General features: G+C 44.8%; 2 protein-coding genes across 16 annotated transcripts in view; one reads left to right on the top strand and one right to left on the bottom strand.

Annotated features, from left to right (window-relative positions):
* The window catches only part of C6HXorf58 (chromosome 6 CXorf58 homolog), an 86952-nt gene extending 77248 nt beyond the window's left edge, over positions 1 to 9704 (bottom strand). For 6 of the 14 annotated variants that reach the window (XM_033949256.1, XM_033949255.1, XM_033949258.1 and 3 more), the window contains exons 1-2: positions 9207 to 9701; positions 6175 to 6500 (exon numbers count right to left, since the gene is read on the bottom strand). The gene's annotated coding sequence lies outside the window, so the exon portion shown is untranslated. Of the gene's footprint in view, positions 1 to 6174; positions 6501 to 9206 lie in introns of all 14 variants that reach the window. The other 8 variants (XM_033949261.1, XM_033949260.1, XM_033949257.1 and 5 more) reach the window with 6 other exon arrangements.
* The window catches only part of APOO (apolipoprotein O), a 101962-nt gene continuing 87736 nt past the window's right edge, over positions 9542 to 23767 (top strand). The window contains exon 1 of one of the 2 annotated variants that reach the window (XM_033949269.1): positions 9542 to 9920. In XM_033949269.1, the coding sequence (XP_033805160.1) occupies positions 9912 to 9920 (9 nt within the window). In that variant the 5' untranslated portion in view covers positions 9542 to 9911. Of the gene's footprint in view, positions 9921 to 17618; positions 17670 to 23767 lie in introns of those variants that run through there. The other variant, XM_033949268.1, reaches the window with a different exon arrangement.

Genomic DNA, 23767 nt, shown 5'->3' on the forward strand with positions numbered 1-23767 from the left:
AGATTCAATCTTCTTATCCTAAATGTCTTTGAGGGCTATACCTCCCTCAACCGGCAAGGTAGTCTTCTTGGTAACTGCAGCCACCAAAGCGTCCACCCTGGGGTTCTTAAATTTGTCAAGCTCGTCCTGAGAGATGGGATACAACTGGCGCATAGCCTTCGTCACCCGAAGACCAGCCTCTGGCGTGTCCCACTGCGCAGAGATAAGCTCCAGCATCGCTTTGTGCACCGGGAACACTTTTGCAGGTTTTTTCGTGCCCGCCATAAGCGGATTAGCCGAGCTCGACACGTGAGAATCCTGCTGAGCAATATTAAGGCCTTGCAGTGCCCTGGTAATTCCTCTCTATGAAAAAGACAAAGTACGGTAGGATCATCCACTTCCCTAGCCAGTGCATCCTCCAGCTCTAAATCCGTCACCTCCCTGTCTTCCAGGGATTCTGGCCGCGACAAAAACAAGGCAAAGTCTGAAGGATAGTCACCACGGTCCATAGGCGCCACTCTGCGTCTCTTAGCGGCCTGAGACTCCAGGTCCAAAGGACAGTCCGGATGCTGAGCAGGCTGAGGACCATGCATTAAAAAGGCCTTGTGCATCAGCATGACAAATTCCAGGGAAAACGCCATTGGTTTTGACGTAGCCAGAAAAGCAAAAGAATTTCCTGCCCTGAAATCTGTCCCGCCAAGGAAGAAGACAAAGCAAAACAGTTGACCACCAGCATGGCTGCCAACATGCACTGAAGCAGAACGGCAACAGCCGCAAGCGCGGGAGGAGCAGGCCCGACTTCAACAGCGCGGGAAACTACTAACGCATCAGAAGCGACCTGCACGTCCTCTCCCACAGTGTCTGCGCAACTCGCTGAACAGAGGCCCGACGGTGTTCGCCGCTTCCCAAAGCGGGAACACCTCTTAACCGCCTCTGCTGCCATCACACACAATGCCAAGCCACAGCCGAAATTAACCCCCGCGGCACCAAATCCCAGCGAGCAAACAGCAGAAACAACCACAAGCAAAAGTCTAAAGAAAGAAAAGTCACTCTCACCAAGTTCACCATTTGCTAAGGCTAGTAGTTGTAGGCTGGGACTGAGAGCAAAGCACCGTCCTGCTGAGCAGCACACTGATCTTCCTTTTTTTTTTTAAGTTTTGCCTCAGGGAAATAAGAAAACACCAAAGACCAGTAAAAAATCTCAATCCACTGGAGAGGCGGGTGGAGCAGGGACCTGGGGGGGCCCAGGTGTGACTCCCAAAGTTGGCACTGCTCAGCCAAGCACCCCAATCTAACTGAAGAGAAAAATTCCCAACAGTAGAAGAATAGAAAACCAGCTAGAATCCAGGAGCTCGTGGAACAGTGACCATCACCTGTTGGGAGATAGAGAATACTGAAGATACAGGGAGAATACCAACCAATAGGTCCACCTGTTAATCAGTTCTCTATCTCCGCCTGCTGGTAGATGGGTGCTATCCCACTAGTCTCTGGATTCATCTGCTGCTGATGCAGTCTATTACAGAAAATCATTCATAGATTCTTAGGGGCATATTCTGTAAAGGACGCCTAAAAGTTAGGCGTCGTTTAAACGTCCAGGAGCACAACACTCAGCATGATTCTATTATGCATAGATGCAAAGTAGAAAATCATACTCAGCGGCGTCCAGCGAATTTAAGCACATCTATATATACATCCTTTATAGAATCACCTTTTTTGGCATCGCATAGACATCCTGACAATGTCTATAACGTTATCACGTTATCGGCTACTTTATCATATTTTCCTTCTGTCCTGGTGGGCTCAAATTATCTAGTGTACCTGGGGCAATGGGAGGATTACCGTATATATTCAAATACAGGACAAGATTTTGGGGCCAAAAAAAATGGCCCAAAAATGAGGGTCTCATCCTATATTCAGGTCATCATCCAGTGACACACGGCACCCTCCTGGACTTGCTGCAGGCCTGCCGTTAGGCCAGGAGAGGAGGGATCCCTCCTGTTCCGGCTGATACTAACAATTTTTACCCCCTCCCCCCATGTACCTTTTTCCTGGTGGTCCAGTGGCGTATCCTGCACTGAGACCCTCCTTCCAATTTCGTGGCCAGCAGCCAGCGGCGCACCCGGGCCAGAACACAGGAGCGAGCCCGGCCCTGCGCCACTCCCCGAATGGCTGCCACCAGTTCTTGTGATTCTTGCAGCAGCCATTCAAGGAGCAGTGCAGGGCTGGGCGGGATTCGAAAAGCTCACTCCTGCGTGCTGGCTCAGGTGCGCCACTGGCTGCTGGCCACAAGATCTGAAGGAGGGGCTCAGCGCAAGATACACCACTGGACCACAAGGGAAAAGGTGTGCTGGGGGGAGGGTAAAAAATTGTTAGTATCGGCCAGGACAGGAGGGATCCCTCCTGGTAGGGTAGGGGGCTGAGTTCAGTGCCTTGCAGGGAAGGGGGCTGGGTGCAAAACTTGGCAGGGGAGGGCGTGAGGGAGAGGACACTGGGTGCAGATCCTGGCAGGGTATGGCACTTGAATATTAAGCCCCTATCTTAGAGCTGTAGCTCTAACCACTGCGCCACACACTCAGCCATTAAACCACATGTCAATTTAAAAGCCAAGCTTATATCCTCTTGATTCACAAGCAGTCATTTCTCTAGGATAAATATCAAACATGCTTGTCCAGTTCCTCTGCTGTTTTCCAAAAAAACAAAAAAAAAACAAACCCAAAACAAAACAAACTACTTTGGCCTCTGTGTTGCTCAATCAAAGTACATGAAAAAAATATATATTGCATACTAAACATTCTGTATTTTTGTGTAAAGAGTACTCCAGTTTGATATTAAGGTTAAAAGATATTTAATAATGCATTACTCAAGCAAAGCACTTGAACAAATGTATTTGCATATTAAACCTCATTCCCAAAGTTTAAGAAAATAATGAGAAACCCTACTTACAACAGCTGTGGTTCAGAGCAAGTGGACATGTCTGAGGCACAATCTTGACATCATTGTGACATCATCAATATGCACCTAGATGGCAGATTGTCACAAAAAAATAGGAATATATGCTGGAGTACCTGACCATACTAGGGATTTGAACCCATAACCTGTGAGATGATACCTTAGGACAGGGGTGTCAAAGTCCCTCCTCGAGGGCCGGAATCCAGTCGGGTTTTCTGGATTTCCCCAATGAATATGCATTGAAAGCAGTGCATGCAAATAGATCTCATGCAGATTCATTGGGGAAATCCTGAAAACCCGACTGGATTCTGGCCCTCGAGGACCGACTTTGACACCTGTGCCTTAGGAGATCATAGCCATCTTAGAGTAAAAATAAGTTTCCCTCTGGGCCCTGGAAATGACAGAGTGCAAATGTAAATGGCAAAGTCCACAACCCATATTCTCTTATAAGACCAAAAATAAGCTGTTTAGGTTTAGGGGGGGGGTATTGTGTGGATTTGAACCCATAATCTGTGGAAGATGGAAGAAGTGCCTCTAACCACTGAGCCACTGAAACTTCTGTTTAAGCAGAGGTTCTTTAGTCTTATTAACCATCCCTTTTTTAAAATGATTCCTAGCATTTTGTTTGCTTTTTTGGACAAATGCAAAGTGATGCACATTGGGAAGTATAATCCAAATCAGTTACTGGATGCAAGCGTCCACCTTGGAGGTTAGCACCCAAGAAAAGGAACTGCGTGTCATTGTAGACAATATGATGAAACCTTCCACCAAATGTGTGGCGGCGGCCAAAAAAGCAAACAGGATGCTAGGAATTATTAAAAAAGGGATGGTTAACAAGACTAATGCCCCTGTATTGCTCCAAGGTGCAACCTCATCTGGAGTATTGCATTCAATTCTGGTCTCCTTATCTCAAGAAAGATATAGTAGCACTAGAAAAGTTTCAAAGAAGAGCGACCAAGATGATAAAGGGGATGGAACTCCTCTCGTATGAGGAAAGACTAAAAAGGCTAGGGCTCTTCAGCTTGGAAAAGAGAAGGCTGAGGGGAGATATGATTGAAGTCTACAAAATCTTGAGTGGAATAGAACAGGTACAAGTGGATCGATTTTTCACTCTCTCAAAAATTACAAAGACTAGGAGGACACTTGATGAAGTTACAGAGAAATAGTTTTAAAACCAATACGAGGAAATATTTTTCACTCAGATAATAGTTAAGCTTTGGAACACATTGCAAGAGGTTGTGATAATGGGCTACTGGGCTTGATGGACCATTGGTCTGACCCAGTAAGGCTATTCTTATGTTCTTATGGAAGAAATGCTGTTTATGGATAGATGGGAATATGGGGAGAAGAAAGAGGGATGAGATGGCACACATGGATGGTGGGGGAAGGGCAGAGAGAGGGAGGAGATAGTCCGCATGAATAGATGGGAAGGGAAGACATGGAAAAGTCGATAGATTTGAAGAGGAAACAGAAAACATGGAAGAAAGTTGAATGTTAAAAGTTAATGTCAAAGATTGATGTAGGGCAGAAAGTAAAAGAGAGAAAAACAGCAAATGGATAAGAAGGTCCTGGAAACACAGTTAAGAGCACAAACAGAAGAAAGTGCAACCAGAGACAGGGAAAAGATGAGTAGAAAAATAAAATCACCAGACAACAAAGGTAGGAAGAGTGATTTTATTTTCAATTTAGTGATTGAAATGTGTCAGTTTTCAGAATTTACATCTGCTATCTATATTTTGTACTGTTCAGGAAGAAATGCATTTCTTTCTATTTCTCTGGTGTTGTACTGTATGCAGTCTGGCATCTTAGCATTGGCGTAACAAGGATGAGAGGCACCCAGGGTGGTGGCAGCCCTCCCCTGCCCCTTCCCCATCCCCCTGTTGCCCGCACGCACACCCTTTCCCTACTCCATACCTCTTAACTTCACCAGTGTGAGCAGCATCACCAACTCGCTGCCCACGTCATCTCTCCCTCTGACATTACGTCCTAGGCGCAGGATCCGGAAGTGACGTCAGAGGGAGAGCCAACATTGGCACAAGCAGCAGGTTAGAGTTGCTGCTCATGCCAGCAAAGAGATAGAGGTACAGTGGGGGGGGGGAGAGTAAAGGCACGTGTGTGATGGAGGAAGGAGTGGGAAGGAGCGGAAGGGCGGAGAGGAGGGGTGCCGGTGCCTTTACCAAGATGGTGCCAGGGGTGGATCGCCTCCCCTCTTCCTATGCCACTGTATCTTAGGGCTTTGTTTGTGTATATTAGGACTTTGTCGTCTTGTATTTGAATAGGGTTTATCTATGTTCTGTACATGTGACCAAGGCCAGGTGTTCTGGAAAGAATGAATGTCAAAGCGTTATTGGTGTCATGGCCCCAAGTAGGAAGATATTTGTCTGGATTTTGGAAGGCCCTGAGCTCAGGGCGGACATCGTGATGACATCACACACGAGCATGATGTTATCGCATCGATGTACATGCAGGCGCAGAGGCCCTCTAGATGAGGCCCGGAGCTCAGGGAAGGAGACACGAGGTTCATGTGGGGGTGGTGCCATAAGAACATAAGAAATGCCGCTACTGGGTCAGACCAGTGGTCCATCGTGCCTAGCAGTCCGCTCACGCAGCAGCCCTTAGGTCAAAGACCAGTGCCTTATTTGAGTCTAATCTTACCTGGGTATGTTCTGGTCTAGCAGGAACTTTTCTTGAATCCCCGAAGGGTGCTTTCCCCTATAACAGGCTCTGGAAGAGTGTTCCAGATTTCTACCACTCTCTGGGTGAAGAACTTCCTTACATTTGTACGGAATCTATCCCCTTTTAACTTTAGAGAGTGCCCTCTTGTTCTCTTCACCTTGGAGAGGGTGAACAATCTCTCTCTCTCTTTACTAAGTCAATTCCCTTCAATATCTTGAATGTTTTAATCATGTCCCCTCTCATTCTCCTCTTTTTTTAAGAGGAAATCTGGCAACCCTAAGCACAGGACAATAGGTGCCAATGTATATTTTCACATTTGCTCAGATTCACACAACACACACACATTTGTTTCTCATTATCAGCACTTAGAGGCTTCCTTCAACTTCAAGAACACAAAACCAGCAGTTTAATGTGAGAAATGCAGAAGAAATTCATTCCTCAAAACCTTGAGCTTCATCCCTTAGCTGGAGTTAAGTTTTCAGTGTTAAGGGATACAAGATGGCGTCGAGGTCAGATACCAGGCACGAAGCTCTCTGCTAGTGCCGTTCTTTCAACCCACTTCCCCTTTACCTTTTGGTTGTGTACTGCTTGACACTGGTTTTTGCTTCAGGTATTCTTGATTTTCATTCGGGTGCTGTGCTGCTCAACCAGGTGTGAGACCGGTACCCAAATAGACATAGGGAAGAGGAAGGGAGCTTCCCGGCTGACTCTTCCGGTAACCAGGGCCTCCAAGAACTTGACACAGATGACGCTGGATGGGAGAATTGCCCGCCACGTGAGGGAGATGCCCCTGACTTTGGGAGGAACGCCAAACTCTGTGGCGAATCTCAATGACTATCGGGTTTCCCTTAGCCCGATCCAGGGGAAAGTTCCTCTCCAACCCGGAAGAAGGAGCCCTGAAGAGAAAGTGGCAAATTAGTTCACCCAAGAGGAAGATTTACTGCTAAGCCCCGGAGGAGCAGTGGGAGGAGAAGTAGAAGAGGAAGAAGTCCCCGCTGGAGCCCAGACAACAGAATTCAAATCAGAGGCTAGTAAGAAACCAACTTCTGTAACAGTGAACATTTTGGAGAGTTGATTAAGCCTGCAGTAGTAAACTTAGAGGAACTGTGGAGGGCTATTGTAGTCATGGACTCCAACCTCAAAAAGGCAATGACTATGATACGAGCTGATTTACGCCTCTGTCAGCTCTCAGGTAGTTGTCCATGAGAAAATGTTAAAAGAACAAAGTGAGGATATAAAGAGACATAAAGAATAGATTAATCAAATAAAAATTTTAGAAACGGAGATTGTTAAAGAAAGATTTTTTATTAAAAAAACCTGGAATATATGGAAAATAAGCAGAGAAGAAATAACTTAAGGTTGCTAAATTTTCCTAAATCTCCAATAATACCTCCAGTCGAAATGGTTCAGAAATACCTGAAGGAAATTTTGATAATTCCACAGTAAAATCTACCACCTATTACCGGGGCTCAGTATATATCTTTGGGGAAGAAACAGGATGGTTCAACCCCTATTGAAGTAGTAGCAACAGAAAAAGGTGGAATGAACCTAATAAACATTTTGGAGAACTCTCTAGAAGTAATAACGGAAAGATCTACTCTAATAGTGACATTTGCCTTGGAGTTCGACAGAGATTTAATTTTTCAAACTTACTTTAGACGTATGAATGATATATTTTTTGGTTCGACAATTCAAGTTTTTCCAGATATATCTCAAGTGACACAGAAGAGGAGAAAAGATTTTCTGCTTTATAAACCCAGGGTTTTGGCACTGGGCGCATCCTTTATTTTGAAATTTCCTGTGAAATGCTGTTTCACTACAGGAGAAAAATGTTCTATTTTTTGAACCAAAAACAATTGTTTGAATTTATTCTGGCCAAAGAAGGGGGGGGGGGTGATGATTGGTCCGATAGCTCTTCCTGCAGTTTAATGTATCGGCTGTTGTTTTTTTTTCTCTGTTATTAGTCTCCCAGTGCTGTCCTTAAGATTGATATACCGTATACTGTATTGCTTAATTTGTTAATTCTATACTTGAATCCATTCTATTGTGGACTAAATGATGAATTATTATTTCTTCTATTCTTTGCATTATTGGAATAAGCGATGCCAGGTGTATATTTAGTGTAATTTTTATTTCTAATCTATATTGAAGTATTGTTTTGCTTGTTTAAAATCTGAAAAGTTAATTTAAAAAATGTTTTCAGTGTTAAGACTAGCATTTGCTTCTGTGCTGTCTTCTGAGCATTGGGAAGGAATACTGAATGACCTCATTAACATCTATTTAAATATAATTGTTTGATTTCAATGCTAGTGCCCTCTGAACGTTCTGTGCCCATTAACACGGGTGCTGTTCTGGCACTCTCTCTAATCCCGGTGTTAAATTTTGAGTAATTTTCTGTAGAGGTTTGATATGTTTTGTTTTTGAATATTAAGACATGATTATTAATGGGGAAAAAAATGAGAAAATTGGGGCTTTTACGTCCACAGTAAAAATGGGCTTAGCACATTGGAAAGACCTGTGTAAGGGTGTGCTATGGCCTATTTTTACCTCAGCTTAGTAAAAGGACCCCTCTGCCACTCATACTCCAAAAACCATCCAGCCAATATTCGAAGCGAGTTAACTATCTGGGAAAGGCTGCCAACCAGTTAACTCACTTATCGGCAGCTATCTGGTTGTTTTCAGCGGCACCTCAATTATCTTGGCTGGAAAAGACTGGTTAGCACCAAGGTGCAAGTGGGCTGTCAAAGACAGACTCCAGTTAGTGGCAGATATTCAGAGCTGACAGGCCAATGTTAGTGTATAAAGAAGATCGCCTAAATAGCAGCCCTATCTTTATGCGCTAACGAATATTGAGTTAACTGGGCATGTGCTAGCTGGCTTTTAAAATAAAAAACAAACCCTGGATATGGCCCAACATTTAATACCCATTAACTGCACAGCCCGCAGTTAATGGAGTATAGTTCTGCTGACTTTGAGATCCAATACTAATGCTGTTAGTTATACGGTCAGAGTCCTTGATGGCCTATGCCGAGGTCTACATTGTTTATAACTGGTGGGACTTTTCTCTCTCTCTTGCTACTGGCTTTGGGATGTGGGACTGGACATGTGTTGGGGGGGGGTTCTATCTTAGTTTGGAACAAGTGGGAAAATTGTTGATGCCACGACTGTACCTTCTTTTGCTTACGCTGTTATTCTTGTTCTTATATCATCAATAATAATTGTTTCGCATAATGGGAGAGGTTGGAAGTCTTTCTGTATTATATTGAACACCACCACTGTTCGTTTGTTGAGTGTATCTTCCATCATTGCACTTAAAGTTTTGGGGCTGTGGAACGAATCGTGTGAGTTTCCATTATTTTCTATGGGGAAATTCGCTTTGATATACGAGTGCTTTGGATTACGAGCATGCCCCTGCAACGAATTATGCTCGCAAACCAAGGTTTTACTGTGTTCCTAGAGCATGACAGTCAAAGTCTGGTGCAAAGAAAAGTAATGGCAAACGGCCTCCACAGCCCCCGAAGTTTAAACCCCGCACAAACTGCTTTCTTGTTCTTTGCCTCTAAGAAGCCACATCTCAAACCCTAGATGACCAGGACACTGACCTGACGAAGCGAACGGAACGCTGGGAAGATAAGTGATTTTTTTTTTTTTTTAAGAAATTATAAGATGACGCTTTGGAGCTGTTTTTGCATCATATTTTGGTTCTCAGGGCTGCTCCGCTCCAACGCCTGGAATCCTTTTTTAACCCTAAGATCGCTCAGCTCGCGGGCACGCTTTTTCCAGTTGCCTTGTTGCGCGGCAACCGAGGACCAATTGGGCTAGACTCTGCCTTGGACGTCGGCGAAGGGTGGGGTCGACCTATGCCCGCGTGATAGCCAGAGATAGGAAAAGAACGAATTAGAAGAGGCGGGGAACGCTTTCACTTCCGGGCCTACGCGCCGTCGAAGCGGGTGTCGCCCCTTGGCGCTGTGCCAGAATCTACGTTTGCGACTTAGTTTCGCTTCTGTTTCTCCTCGGTGGCAACGGAGAGAGAGGGATGGCGGAAGTGTTAGTCCAGAGTCGTTTTAGGCGTGCTAGAGTGGCCGCACATCGAACAAAAGGCGATACGATCGGTGCGGGCTTTGAGGGAGGGGCCGAAACAAAAGGGAGGCTTGGAACGCAAAATCTAGGCGGGAACGTAGAAACGTCTCAAGTGTTTGGGTTGTTGTTTTTTTTGGGTTAGCGGGAATGAGGTGCTGATGAAGATTGTCTCGGCTGCGTTGCCGTAGATTTTAGAAGTCGCTGCCTGTTCTTGCACTGGGGCTGTCATGCTGAAGGTGAGAGAGGGCAAGGTTGGAGAAAACTTTTCTCCCTACAGGTCCCGTGTAGGAACTGAGACCTCTTGGTGTGTTCTGACTTTTTGGTTTGCAGATGGTTCTACTCGGTTAAGACCTTGTTAGTTTTTATCCTGAGACGGTTTATGTTTTCTTCGATTCTTGTCCCAGATTTCAAGTTTCACAGGACAAACATGCGTTTTAATAATAATAATTTTATTCTTATATACCGCCAAAGCCGTGGTAGTTCGAGGCGGTTTACAATAAAGAAGAGCTGAACAATCAGCGAATATAAGTACAATGTAAGATCATAAGAATATAGGTACAATCAGCGAACATAAGTACAATGTAAGATCATAAGAATATAGGTACAATCAACAAATATAGGTACAATGTAAGAACATCAGAATATAGGTACAATCGGCGAATATAGGTACAATGTAAAATAAGAACATAAGAAATTGCCTCCACTGGGTCAGACCAGAGGTCCATCGCGCCCAGCGGTCCACTCCCACGGCGGCCCATCAGGTCTATGACCTGTGAAATTGGTCCTGACCATTTCTATAACCTACCTCTGCTTCTCTCTGTATCCCTCAATCCCCTTATCCTTTAGGAACCTATCTAAACCTTCCTTGAACCCCTGTACTGTGCTCTGGCCTATCACAACCTCTGGAAGCGCGTTCCATGTGTTCACCACCCTCTGGGTAAAAAAGAACTTCCTAGCGTTTGTTCTAAACCTGTCCCCTTTCAATTTCTCCGAGTGACCCCTAGTACTTGTGGTTCCCCACAGTCTGAAGAATCTGTCCCTGTCTACCTTCTCTATGCCCTTCAGAATTTTGAAGATTTCTATCATGTCTCCTCTTAGTCTCCTCTTCTCTAGGGAGAACAGCCCCAGCATTTTCAACCTGTCAGCGTATGAAAAGTTTTCCATATCTTTTATCAGTTTAGTCGCAGTTCTCTGGACCCCCTCAAGTACTGCCATGTCCTTCTTGAGGTACGGTGACCAGTACTGGACACAGTACTCCAGATGCGGGCGCACCATTGCACGATACAGCGGTATGATGACTTCCTTCGTCTTGGTTGTGATACCCTTTTTAATGATACCCAACATTCTGTTCACTTTCTTTGAGGCTATCGCACACTGTGCCAATGCTTTCAATGTTGTGTCCACCATCACCCCCAGGTCTCTTTCAAGGTTGCTCACCCCTAGCAATGATCCCCCCATTTTGTAACTGAACATTGGGTTCTTTTTCCCTACATGCATGACCTTGCATTTCTCTATGTTAAAACTCATTTGGCACTTTTTTGCCCACTCTTCCAGTCTCATTAGGTCCCTTTGTAGGTCTTCGCAGTCTTCCATGGTTCTAACCCTGCCGCAGAGTTTGGTGTCATCAGCAAATTTAATAACCTCACATTTCGTCCCCGTCTCCTGGTCGTTAATAAATATATTGAACAGGAGCGGTCCCAGCACCGATCCCTTCGGAACTCCGCTCATGACCCATTGCCAGTCTGAGTAATGGCCCTTTACTCCAGCCCTCTGTTTCCTGCCTGCCAGCCAGTGTTTGATCCATCGGTGGACATTCCCTTGCACCCCGTGGTTCCACAGCTTCTTGAGTAGTCGTTCATGAGGTACCTTGTCAAAGGCTTTTTGGAAGTCAAGGTCATCAGAATATAGGTACAATCAGCGAATATAGGTACAATGTAAGGTCATCAGAATATAGGTACAATCAGCAAATATAGGTACAATGTAAGATCATCAGAATATAGGTACAATCAGTGAATATAGGTACAATGTAAGATCATCAAAATATAGGTACAATGTAAGATTATCAAAATATAGGTACAGTCAGCGAATATAGGTACAATCAGCGAATATAGGTACAATGTAAGATCATCAGAATATCAGCAAATATAGGTACAATGTAAGATCATCAGAATATAGGTACAATCAGTGAATATAGGAACAATGTAAGATCATCAAATATAGGTACAGTCAGCAAATATAGGTACAATGTAAGATCATCAGAATATAGGTACAATCAGCGAATATAGGAACAATGTAAGATCATCAAATATAGGTACAGTCAGCAAATATAGGTACAATGTAAGATCATCAGAATATAGGTACAATCAGCGAATATAGGTACAATGTAAGATCATCAAAATATAGGTACAATCAGCGAATATAAGTACAATGTAAGAGTATCAGAATATAGGTACAATGTAAGATCATCAGAATACAGGAGAACATGATACAGAGGTGAGGCATGAGAGATCTTGGGAACAATTCGGTTAGAGAGGTAGGGCTTAAGAGGACTTGGTTACAAATTGGTTAACAAGTTTGTTTTTACAAGTTTTCTGAAACAGGAAGAGGAGTGTGTGATAATGTTACCCAACCCAATTGTTCAGTTGATCTGCTTGGAAGGCAAATGTTCTGTTCAGGTATCTTTTGTAACGGCAGGTCTTTAGTGTTGGGTAGTTGAATAGATGGACTCTGCGTGTGAGTCTGGATGGACATTCTAGGTTTAGTAATGTGCAGTATACTTCTGTGAGCACTATAGATATAAGAACAATACAAGTCCAGAAATCCGGACTGCTTGGGGATGGGGGTCAGTCTGGATTTTTCAGGCAGTACTTTTAAAAATTTAAGGAATAAAGAAGAGCTAAACAAGCCAATTTTGTGGATTTATTTATTAATAAATACAGAATAATTCATTTATCAAAATGGATGCAATTATAGGAAACCATACAAGAAACTTAAATATTATGTTTCAATGAATAAGACAATAATAGAGCATCTTGGAAAACAGGTATTTTACTGTAAAATTGGTCTCCTTATCTCAAGAAAGATCTAGCGGCACTAGAAAAGGTTCAAAGAAGAGCAACCAAGATGATAAAGGGGATGGAACTCATCATATGAGGAAAGTCTAAAAAGGTTAGGGCTCTTCAGTTTGGAAAAGAAATGGCTGAGGAGAGATATGATTGAAGTCTACAAAATCCTGTGTGGCGTAGAATGCGTACAAGTGGATCGATTTTTTCACTCTGTCAAAAATTACAAAGACTAGAGGACACTCAAAGGTACAGGGAAATACTTTTAAAACCAATAGGAGGAAATATTTTTTAATTGAATGAATAGTTAAGCTCTGTAACACATTGCCAGAGGTTGTGGTAAGGACGGATACGGTAGCTGGTTTTAAGAAAGGTTTGGACAAATTCCTGGAGGAAAAGTCCATAGTCTGTTATTAAGACATGGGAAGCCTCTGCTTGCCCTGGATTGGTAGAATGTAATGTTGCTACTCTTTGGATTTTGGCCAGGTACTAGTGACCTGGATTGACCACCATGAGAACGGGCTACTGGGCTTGATGGACCATTGGGCTGACCCAGTAAGGCTATTCTTATGTTCTCCTTTTTCCAGACCATTTGCCTCTGTTAAACACAGGTCTCAGTATGCTATTGACTTTTATCCATGTGGTATTCCTGGGAGGAGAATTCTGTGAAACAATTTTGAAAATACACATTTCTATAACATTCCTCCAGATCTGCACAGACGAATGGAATATGCACCTCTATCAGATGGTGGAGACTGAGATATCCTGATTTCTAAAGTGTCTATAAGTAGGATATGTAGTCCCCCTAGAGTCAGTTGGTTCTTAGTCTCCAGCAGGCAGAGGTGGTAAGTCTATGCAGTCCCTTTCTGGTGTTAGGCCTTGTGTGTGTTGGGGGGGGCGGGGTATGAGGAATTCTTCTTGGTCAGATTGGGTCTATTTTTCTTTTAGATATAGAAAGAAAAAGAAATTCCCTCTTGCTGGACTGAGACGGGTCCACTGGGGTCTCTTTTGACTCAAGGGTGTTTAACTTGGCTGGCCAAGTCCCTCCTCCACCCACTTCCTCAACTCCCCGACTTTTAGTGGTTCCTCAATTGCCTGGCTCTGGCTCCTAGGCAGAGCTGGTGAGGTCTGTACATTTTTTTTTTTTTTTTAAACAAACAGGACTGTCAGGTTCTCTGTCACAGAACCTTTTTTGGCTGAAGCAATCAGCATCTTTCTGCAGCAGCAGTTTGTGATTTCCCTTGTTCAGGTCTAGTATCAGTTGTTTTCTGTCTCTGGCCCAGTTTCACTTTCATTTATTTTCAAAATGAGCGGGGAATGACTGAAGAAGTGCCCGGGGTATTTCAGAAGGAGAGGGTCACGGGTGTGCTGAAATGGAGGGCAGACAGGAATAGGGGCTGGAATTGTCAGGGATTCCCTCGAGAGTGCCTGCAATGTGGGAGTGACGGAAACTGCGGCCATGCTTCCCCCAGCCTCAGAAGTGTTGATTTTTTTCTCTGCTTTCCTGATGAGCTCAGTCCTCTCGGGGTCGGATCAGACTGCAAGCTTGTTACTGAGTACCTCCACAGAGGGATTTACTCCTGATTTTATTCTCACAATGTATTGGGCTTTTTGCATGCATAATTCAGTTGTGCAACCCAGTTTGGATCCATCGGGGGCCCCAGTACTTCTTCTGCTGTTCTGGTTTCTTCTGTGATCTCTTGACCTCCTCTTCCTCCTTCTAAATGTTAGAGATCATCTTTGGAGAGGATATTGTTTCTGATGATGACCTTCTGGTTCTTGAGGATTCCAGGGCAGGAGAAGGATTGATGGAGGATGGAGTTGCCTCTGGGGGAGGATTCCTCGGTGATGCAAAATTGTCGTCATGATGAGCTTCTGGAGCTAATCAGGTTGTGACATTGTTACGTTTTGAGAAGGAGCTTAAGGAGGCACCGCATGTGGATCTGCTGCTAAAGGGCATTATGTTTTGGAAGACTGACTTCATGATGCATGAAGACATTGGAGACATGATACAGACACAGTGGAAGTATCCAGACGCCCCCCTTCAGGATGGCTCGGTTGGTGGTGTATTTCTATCCCATTACTGTGTCTGACAGAGAGAGCTTGTGGCCACTTATTGTGTATTCAGTGGTATCTGCTATTGCCAAGAAAAATATGGGGCCAATGGACAGTAGCTCAGCCCTGAAGGATCCTCCAGATTGTAGAATGGAGCCCCTTTTGAAACAGAGTTTTGGCACTGCAGCCTTAGCAGTTCAGGCTGCCATTTGTGGAGACCTGGTTGTTAATGCCTGTTTCCATTGGGCAGAGCATGGGTTAGCTAGGGAAGCCGATTACTGAGCTTTGGTTGATCGAAGTGGGTGTATATTTTCTTTTGGATGCTATGTTTGATTTATTGCACTCTTCTGTTAAGGTTATGGTGCTTGCCATGGCAGCCAGGGGGTCTTTGTGGCTTTGTAGATGATCTGCCGATACAGCCTCCAAGTCTAAGCTCAGTCGCTTTCCCTTCAAGGGTTCCTTATTTGAGGAGGAGTTGGATAAGTTGATTAAGGATTTGGGTGAGACTAAGGTCCCTAGGTTGCCAGAGGACAAGCCAAAATTGGTGGGCAGAGGTCTATTGTTTAGGGGATGTTTGTCATTTAATAGGCCTGACAGGGTAGGCCCAGCCTCTAAAGGTCGGTATTTCTAGCAGACCCAGTGCTTTTGGGGTGGCCAAAGAGATGGTTGTGATTCTGGTGTCACTGCCTCTCGCATATTTCAATGAAAGTGTTCAGATCCAGACCCAGTTGGCGTGAGACTTCAGGAGATTTATCGGGGGTGGACCCAAATAACTTAAAATCAATGGATGTTGGAAGATATACACGACTGTTATGCCTTAGAGTTTGCTCGTCCTCTGTCAGATGCTTTTCTGGTGTCCCCTTGTTGGACTCCTTGGATAAGGGAGATGGTTTGTCTAACTCTTCAGAGGTTGGTTGATATCGGGGCAGTGGTTCTGGTACCACCCGACAAGCATGGCCGGGCTCACTATTCCATCTGATTTATGGTTTCAAAGGAGGGATCCTTCCGGCTAATTTTGGATCTTGGACGTGAATCGAGCTCTCTGAGTGCCATCCTTTCTTATGGTGAAGTTGTGATCAGAAATCCTGGTTGTTCAGCCAGGCAAGTTTCTCACATCTCTCAATCTCATAGAAGCTTACCGCCACATTCCCATTTGGACTGCTTATCAGAAGTTTCTTCATTTTTTTAGTTTTGGGAAGGCATTTATCAGTTTTGTGCGTTCCCGTTTGGTCTAGCTACAGCTCCTCGTACCTTTTCCAAAGTTGTCGTGGCAGTGGCGGCTGTGTCTTAACAGCTAATTTTCTTTGTTTTAATCCCTCCAGACTAGCATACAGCTCACCCATGCTGTGTTTTCAGAAGGTCTGTGCTTGCAGTATGTTCGGATATGTTGGGGTGGTGGTGTTAAGGTTGTTGTTAGAATAATTCTGGATACTTTAGGCTGTTTCTCTGGATTGCGGCCCTCAAGGAGGGACTTTGACACCCCTGCCATAAGAGGAAACGTAGAGCAGCAGCACATCCTAATCCTTTGCTGCCCTAGCTCCGGCTATTTACATGAACCAAATAGGACGTTATACAGCCTCATGGTACAAATTCAGCGGTCAAACTCGGGGGAAAAGAGAGGGGGGGACATGGCCTGATGGGCAACTTATGTGGGTCTCAGCTGAATATTGGCTGGGACCTACACAAGCCCCAGTGGTCAGTGCTATACCAAATTAGCCCTGGTCCAGTGTTAAATATCCAGGGCTAATTCTGTCTAGAACAGTTGGTGTTAAAAAAAAAGTTTGATTGCTATGAGTTGAATATTGACCAGTGGTTTTCTTGTTTCATGCTCTAATATTCATTTATAATACCACCCAAAAATTGGAATTGGGGCTCTTTTTAGTAAAGAGCAGTAGATGTTTCTACCCCGGGCCAGCGAGGTAAATGCTTCAACATTCATAGGAATTCTATGAGTGTGGGAGCACTTACCCCATCGGCCCGCGGTAGAAACTTCTACCGCCGTTTAGTAAAACCCAGTGTTACTTTACAGCTGTTATAGTATTACACCGGAGATGTTATATGTATAATTTAGCCAATAGAGGGCAGCTAAGTATCAAAATTCTTTTAGAAGATCTAGAGTTTGGTCTGTCCTTTTTCAAGTTTGAGACATTTTCCATAGATTATTCTAGAATGGAATTTTCCACAGCTGTTAAGACTAAACAATTTACTTTTCTTTTTCTAGAAATTAGACTAGGAACGGGCAAACTTGATATATAATGTTAGCATTATCTGCCGGGTGGCAACATTTATGTAACGACAGAATTGGAAATACGCAGGGCTCCATAGACCTGTGATAATCAAAAAGTAAAACTAATTAAGAATGATGGAAGCAAACTGCTAGGATGACTATTCTGAAAATATTTGTAAATACAATATTTAAAATTGCCCAAACTCTGGTGAATGATGGAGTTTTTTGGGTATTCTTCCTATGCTCTCACAGGCCACGAGGAGGTGCTGAAAACAAACAAATGGCAAATGCGCTTTAATGTGGACAAATGCAAGGTCATGCATATAGGGAAAAAGAACCCGTTGTTCAACTACAAATTGGGGGGGGCATTGTTGGGAGACAGCAGACTTGAGAGAGACTTGGGTGTGCTGGTGGATGCATCACTGAAGCCATCTGCACAGTGCGCAGCAGCCTCGAAAAAAGCCAACAGGATGCTGGGCATCATAAAGAGGGGCATAACAACCAGGACGCGGGAAGTCATCATGCCATTGTATCGAGCGATGGTGCGTCCACATCTGGAATACTGCGCTCAGTATTGGTCGCCACACCTCAAGAAGGACATGGCGGTACTTGAGAGAGTCCAAAGGAGAGCAACGAAACTGGTAAAAGGGCTGGAACACTGCCCATACGCCGAGAGGTTGGATAGGCTGGGGCTCTTCTCTCTGGAAAAAAGGAGGCTCAGGGGAGATATGATAGAGACCTTCAAGATCATGAGGGGCATAGAGAGGGTGGATAGGGACAGATTCTTCAGACTGAAGGGGACAACAAGTACGAGGGGGCATTCGGAGAAACTGAAGGGAGATAGGTTCAAAACAAATGCAAGGAAGTTTTTTTTCACCCAAAGGGTCGTGGACACTTGGAATGCGCTACCGGAGGAAGTGATCAGGCAGAGTACGGTACAGGGATTCAAACAGGGATTGGACGGATTCCTGAGGGATAAAGGGATCGTGGGATACTGAGAGAGGTGCTGGGATGTAACACAAGTATAGAAAGCTAACCAGGTAATAAGTATAGAAACCCAACAGGTCGTGCATGTGCAAGACCGGAGGGTTAGGACTACGATGGGAAGATAGGACTTCAATGAGAAACCAAGGTGGCAAGGGAGCCCCTTCTGGTGATTCAGACAGGTCGTGACCTGTTTGGGCCGCCGCGGGAGCGGACTGCCGGGCAGGATGGACCTATGGTCTGACCCGGCGGAGGCACTGCTTATGTTCTTATGTTAAAAGTTCTCAGCCCAATGAACTTCCTAAATTCTGAGCATTATTTTTGCCACTAGCTGAAAAGAATGTTGCCTTATTTCATTAAAAGGTCCTTTTACTAAGACGCGCTAGCCGTTTTAGTGTGCGCTAAACGCCAACGTGTCCATTATATCCTATGGACGCGTTAGCATTTAGCATGCGCTAAAAACGGCTACTGCACCTTAGTAAAAAGACTGCTAACTGCCAATTTGCAGAAACGAAATTCTATGTTTTGAAATTACTTCAGATTGGAGAATGACATAGGGAAAAAATTGGTCCCCGTCACCACCCCGTCCCTGCGATCACTGTCCCCGCCCCACGACTACTGTGCCCACCTGTCCCCGCGACTACTGTCCACTCCCTCCTTCCTAGTGTAAGGGAACATGCGCGATCACGGATCATGCGGTCCAGAAGCCCCCGATCGCCGCGTCCTGCCATCTCCCTCCCTCCACCTCACTTTAGGTGCCTGCCGAGCCTGACTTTAATTCTTCTCCCATCCGCATGCTTTCAATAAGCCACGTGCGCAGCTGCTTGACCTGTTGAATTTTTTCCTCTGACCCAACTTCCTGTTTCCGGTTGCGTCAGATGAGGAGATTCAACAATTCAAGCAGCCGCGCACGTGCGGCTTATTGAAAGCGTGTGACTGGGAGAATAATTAAAGTCGGACTCGGCAGGCTCCTAAGGTGAGGTGGAGGGAGGGAGATGGCAAGACATGGGATGAAGCGATCAGGTGGAGATGTTGGACCGCACGATCCGTGCTGGCTTCACTGCGGAGACAAGACCATTCACCGCTCCACAGGGCGGTGAATGGCCTTGTCCCCGCAGCGACCACTAATTTTTCTCTCCCTGTTTCGGTAGGTTATCTGCGGCTAGCCACGGGTAACAACCACAGTGTCATTCTCTACTTTCAGATCATTGATTGAACCATATCCACATCAGTCTCTTCTGAGAACTTTTCAGCACCCCCCTTGTATACTGCCCTAGGGCCAAGGCCATCAGAGTGGTTTACAATTAAAATCATTAAAAATTTTAAAAACATGAGCAAGAAGGTAAAGAATAGTTAAAAAGGTGAATCTCCATTCTTTTTAGAACAGTAGAAAGGTAAAAAAGCTTTATCATGCTGGTGAGAATATGCTGAAGCACAGAACCCCAAGCAAACACTTGAAACAAATCCCGAAGGCAGAAAGGTGACTAAAAATGGGTTACAAAAGACATCTCTGAATAGGAAAGTTTTTTTTTTTAAGAGCGGTGCAGAATTCCGGGTATGATGCTATTAGCCTACTGTCAAGAGGTAGTGGATTCCATAGTGTGGGCCCTATAACACTGAACAGGTTAAATCATAGCGGAATCAATGGCAGGCAACAGGTTGCTCATCCCTGAATTAGAAAATAGGCAAATCCGTTTTTAAAGACTTCTAAGAAAAGAGCTGCTCTTCGGTTGTACATGTTCTGACATTTTTTTGTAGGGATCACTCTTTTCCAGCACAAGTGTACTAGTTGGTGAGGCTTGGATTTCCTTCTCTGGAGTCCACTACGCCGACTATTAGACTACTCTACGAACCTGCTTGCTGCTCTAGTAGGTCTGGCCATAATATCTGCATCTTTGGGGGTGGAGGGGAGGTCACGTCTTCATTCCTCCAGTGGTGATCTGGTCAGTTTGCACCAGGGCTATGGAGTCGGTAGATAAATCTTTCGACTCCTCAGTTTCTGGTACCTATGACTCTGATTCCAGGTACCCAAAATGTCTCCGACTCCTCGACTCCACAGCCCTGGTTTGCATACTTTGTTTTGGCACTTATTTGTTATCGAAACAGGTCTAGCCTCCAGCATCTTATTTTTTGCCCTAGATGTTTTTACAGTGTTTCATTATTGCAGAAAAAAGTCCAGATCATAAGCCTGCCTTTTGACTCGCTCAAAAATCACCTCCAACACGTCTCTTTGAGATTTAGATGCACTGCAGACCTGCATAGAAAAGTGTTTTAAAAATGTGTTTCAAAAATAGCGATTTGGATGTCTGGGTCAAAATCCAGCTGCTCGATACTGTTTTTTGGATGTTTTTCTGTTCTGAAAATGAGCCTCAAAATATGGTCAGTACCCCTTTCCCCTCCCCATTGCCATAACCCCAGTGTTAAGCAAACAAAGCATGATTAATTTTTATAATTCCAACACATTTTTACAGAACAAGCAAATTCTGCTTCTGTAGCATAGAAACAGTGATACTCTGAAATGTAGATACAGTGGAACCTAGGTTTGCGAACATAATTCGTTCCAGAAGCATGCTCATAAACCACAGTGCTTGTATATCAAAGCGAGTTTCCCCCATACAAAGGAAGGGAAACTTGGATGATTTGTTCCACATCCCCAAAAGACCCCCCCCCAAAGCCACTGGTGTGCTTCCACCCCACCACATCCCAAAAAGACCTCCCCACCCCCCACCCGAGGCCACTGGCACGCTCCCACTCCACCCCATACCAAAAAGATCCCCTCCCTGAGGCCACTGTTGCACTTCTGCCCCACCCTACCCCTGGGAACCGGCTTCACCACCCCCTCTCTCCTGCAGCCCAAACCCTTACCTCGCGCGGACAGGACACCGGCACGCAGCATCAACCCACAGGACGTGCCGATGCAGAAAGAGCCTGCCGCTGATCTCTGCTGGGCTGCTGTGTGGCCTTGAGCATCTATGATTCTTATGAGATTCTCGGAGAGAGTGGGAGCTAGAAGGCCTTGAGCATGTGCAGATGCTCAAGGCCCAGCAGAGATCAGCGGCAGGATCTTTTGGCACCGACTCGTCCTGTGGGTTGGTGCTGCATGCCAATGTCCTGTCCGCTCGAGGTAAGCATTTGTGCTTTGGGCAGGTGGGTGGGATGGCGAAGCTGGTTCTTAGGGGTGTGATAGGGGCTCGCACATCAAGCCAACGCTCGGTTTGCGAGTCAAAGTTTGCAGGACTGTTTTGCTCGTCTTGCAAACTGAGGTTTGACTGTATTAAGAATTGCTCCTTTCAAACTGTCTTCCTCCTCTACCATACTGCTCATAACCACATTCGGAACTAGCACACAGATATTTATTTATTTGTATTTTAAACATATCTTCTTTTTTTTTTTTTTCAGTAGTAGCTCAAGTTGAGTTACATTCAGGTACACAAGTTATTTTCCTGTCCCTGGAGGGCTCACAGTCTAATTGAAAATAATATACACTGTTCTCCACCAAGGGATTTACACTTCAGTTCCTACTGATCTGGCTCTTACTGATTCAGATGTGTATTTCTTTTCTTTTTTTTGTGAGTATTGTGAGTGAATCATTTAACTTTCGTAATGGTTTCTATGTATGGTGACGCTAGTGACTGAACTGTGTTGTTTGCGGTGGAGAAACATGGCAGATCTGTTAAAGTGTAAAATCCATCTATTGAAATCTGTTGACAATAAAACATCTGTATAATCAGAGGCTGTGTTTCAGCTGAAGGTCCTGCATCAGGTGACTACATGAACATAAAGATATAGATAAAAACTCATCATTTGACATATAATGGCATAAAAACATGATAAGAACATAAGAGTTGCCGCTGCTGAATCAGACCAGTGGTCCATCATGCTCAGCAGTCCTCTCACGTGGCGGCCCTTTTGGTCAAAGACCAGCACCCTAACTGAGACTAGCCCTACCAGCGTACTTCCTTGTTCAGTAGGAATTTGTCTAACTTAGTCTTGAATCCCTGGAGGGTGTTTTCCCCTTTGACAGACTCCAGAAGAGCGTTCCAGTTTTCTATCACTCTCTGGGTGAAGAAGAACTTCCTTACGTTTGTCTAGAATCTATCCCCTTTCAACTTTAGAGAGTGCCCTCTTGTTCTCCCTACCTTGGAGAGGATGAACAACCTGTCCTTATCAACTAAGTCTATTCCCTTCAGTACTTTGAATGTTCGATCATGTCGCCTCTCAATCTCCTGTTTGAGGAAGAAGAGGCCCAGTTTCTCTAATCTTTTGCTGTACGGCAGCTCCTCCAACCCCACAACCATCTTAGTCGCCCTTCTCTGGACCTTCTCGAGTAGTACCGTGTCTTTCTTTATGTATGGCAACCAGTGCTGTACGCAGTACTCCAGGTGAGGACGCACAATGGCCCGGTACAGCGGCATGATAACTTTCTCTGATTTGTTCGTGATCCCCTTCTTTATCATTCCTAGCATTCTGTTCTTCCTTTTAGCCGCCGCACATTGTGTAGATGGCTTCATCGACTTGTCTATCAGAACTCCCAAGTCCCTTTCCTGGGAGGTCTCTCCAAGTACCGCCCCGGACATGATGATGGCAGATAAAGGCCAAATGGCCCATCCAGTCTGCCCATTCGCAGCATCCATTATCTTCTCTCTCTCTAAGAGATACCATATACAGTATCTGTTTCATGCTTTCTTGAATTAATACAGTCTTTAGTCTTTGTTTCCACTACCTCTACTGGGAAACTATTCCATGCATCTACAGTCATGTGTCTAAGTTGTTGCTTAATAAAAACTCAAGCTTCTGCCCAGATATAATTTGTGCAGTTGAGCTGAGTGATTACAATCACTTTCCATAAAACATTCTGTAGCAGAGGTAGTGCTGCCCGATTCAGGAAAAAAAATTTTGATTCGATTCCTCTTATTGAATCGATTTTCCTGCCCAAGTGGGTGTTTGTTTTTTTTTCTTCAAACATCCTGGTGGGTTTATTTTATAGCCTCTTCACCCGCTTTGCCCTCTTCTACCCACACTGGCGCTGTGGGGTAAACAAAATAAACAAAAAAGACTTTCCCTCTGTTAAATCCTAGCTCATGTTCGCAGTCTAACACCAGCTCTGGCAGGATACACATTTCAAATCTGATATATTGTAATGACAAAATAGAAAATAAAATTATTTTTTCTACCTTTGGCCATTATTCAAATCATTTTGGTCCCAGGCTCTGGTTGTCTTCTGATAACTCGCTTGCCAGGGTCTCCTGCCCATTTGTCATTTTCTTTTCTCGGTGCTAACCATCCATCTTCCATCTCTGTCCTCTCCTTCTGTTTCCCTTCCCTCCCCTGGAGGTCCGACATCTGTCCTTTTTTTCGTTTCCATCCCCAGATCCACCTTTTCATCCTTCATCTCTCCCTCCTTCCCCACCACCCCAGAGTCCACAATTTCTCCCTTTCTCTTCTCAACTACCCTCCTATCCAGTATCTCAATCCCCCTCCACACCATCCCTTGTGTCCAACTTCTCTCCCTTTCTGTTCCTTCCCTCTCTAAATCCCATTGTCCACCATCTCTCTCCTCTCTTCTGTTTTTAGACACATTATTTCTTCCCCCCAAAGTCCGGTATATGCACGTCTCTTTGAACTCCTCCTTCCCTCCCTCCCTCTGTGTACTTCTACACCAGGGCCCTCCTCCCCTGAGGGCCTGCACCTTGCTTCCTGAAGACCTGCACCCCCCGAAGGCCTGTTCCCCCCCGGAAGGCCTGTGTGTTTTCCT

Source organism: Geotrypetes seraphini, chromosome 6 (genome assembly GCF_902459505.1).
Source record: "Geotrypetes seraphini chromosome 6, aGeoSer1.1, whole genome shotgun sequence".
Classification (NCBI taxonomy): domain Eukaryota; kingdom Metazoa; phylum Chordata; class Amphibia; order Gymnophiona; family Dermophiidae; genus Geotrypetes; species Geotrypetes seraphini.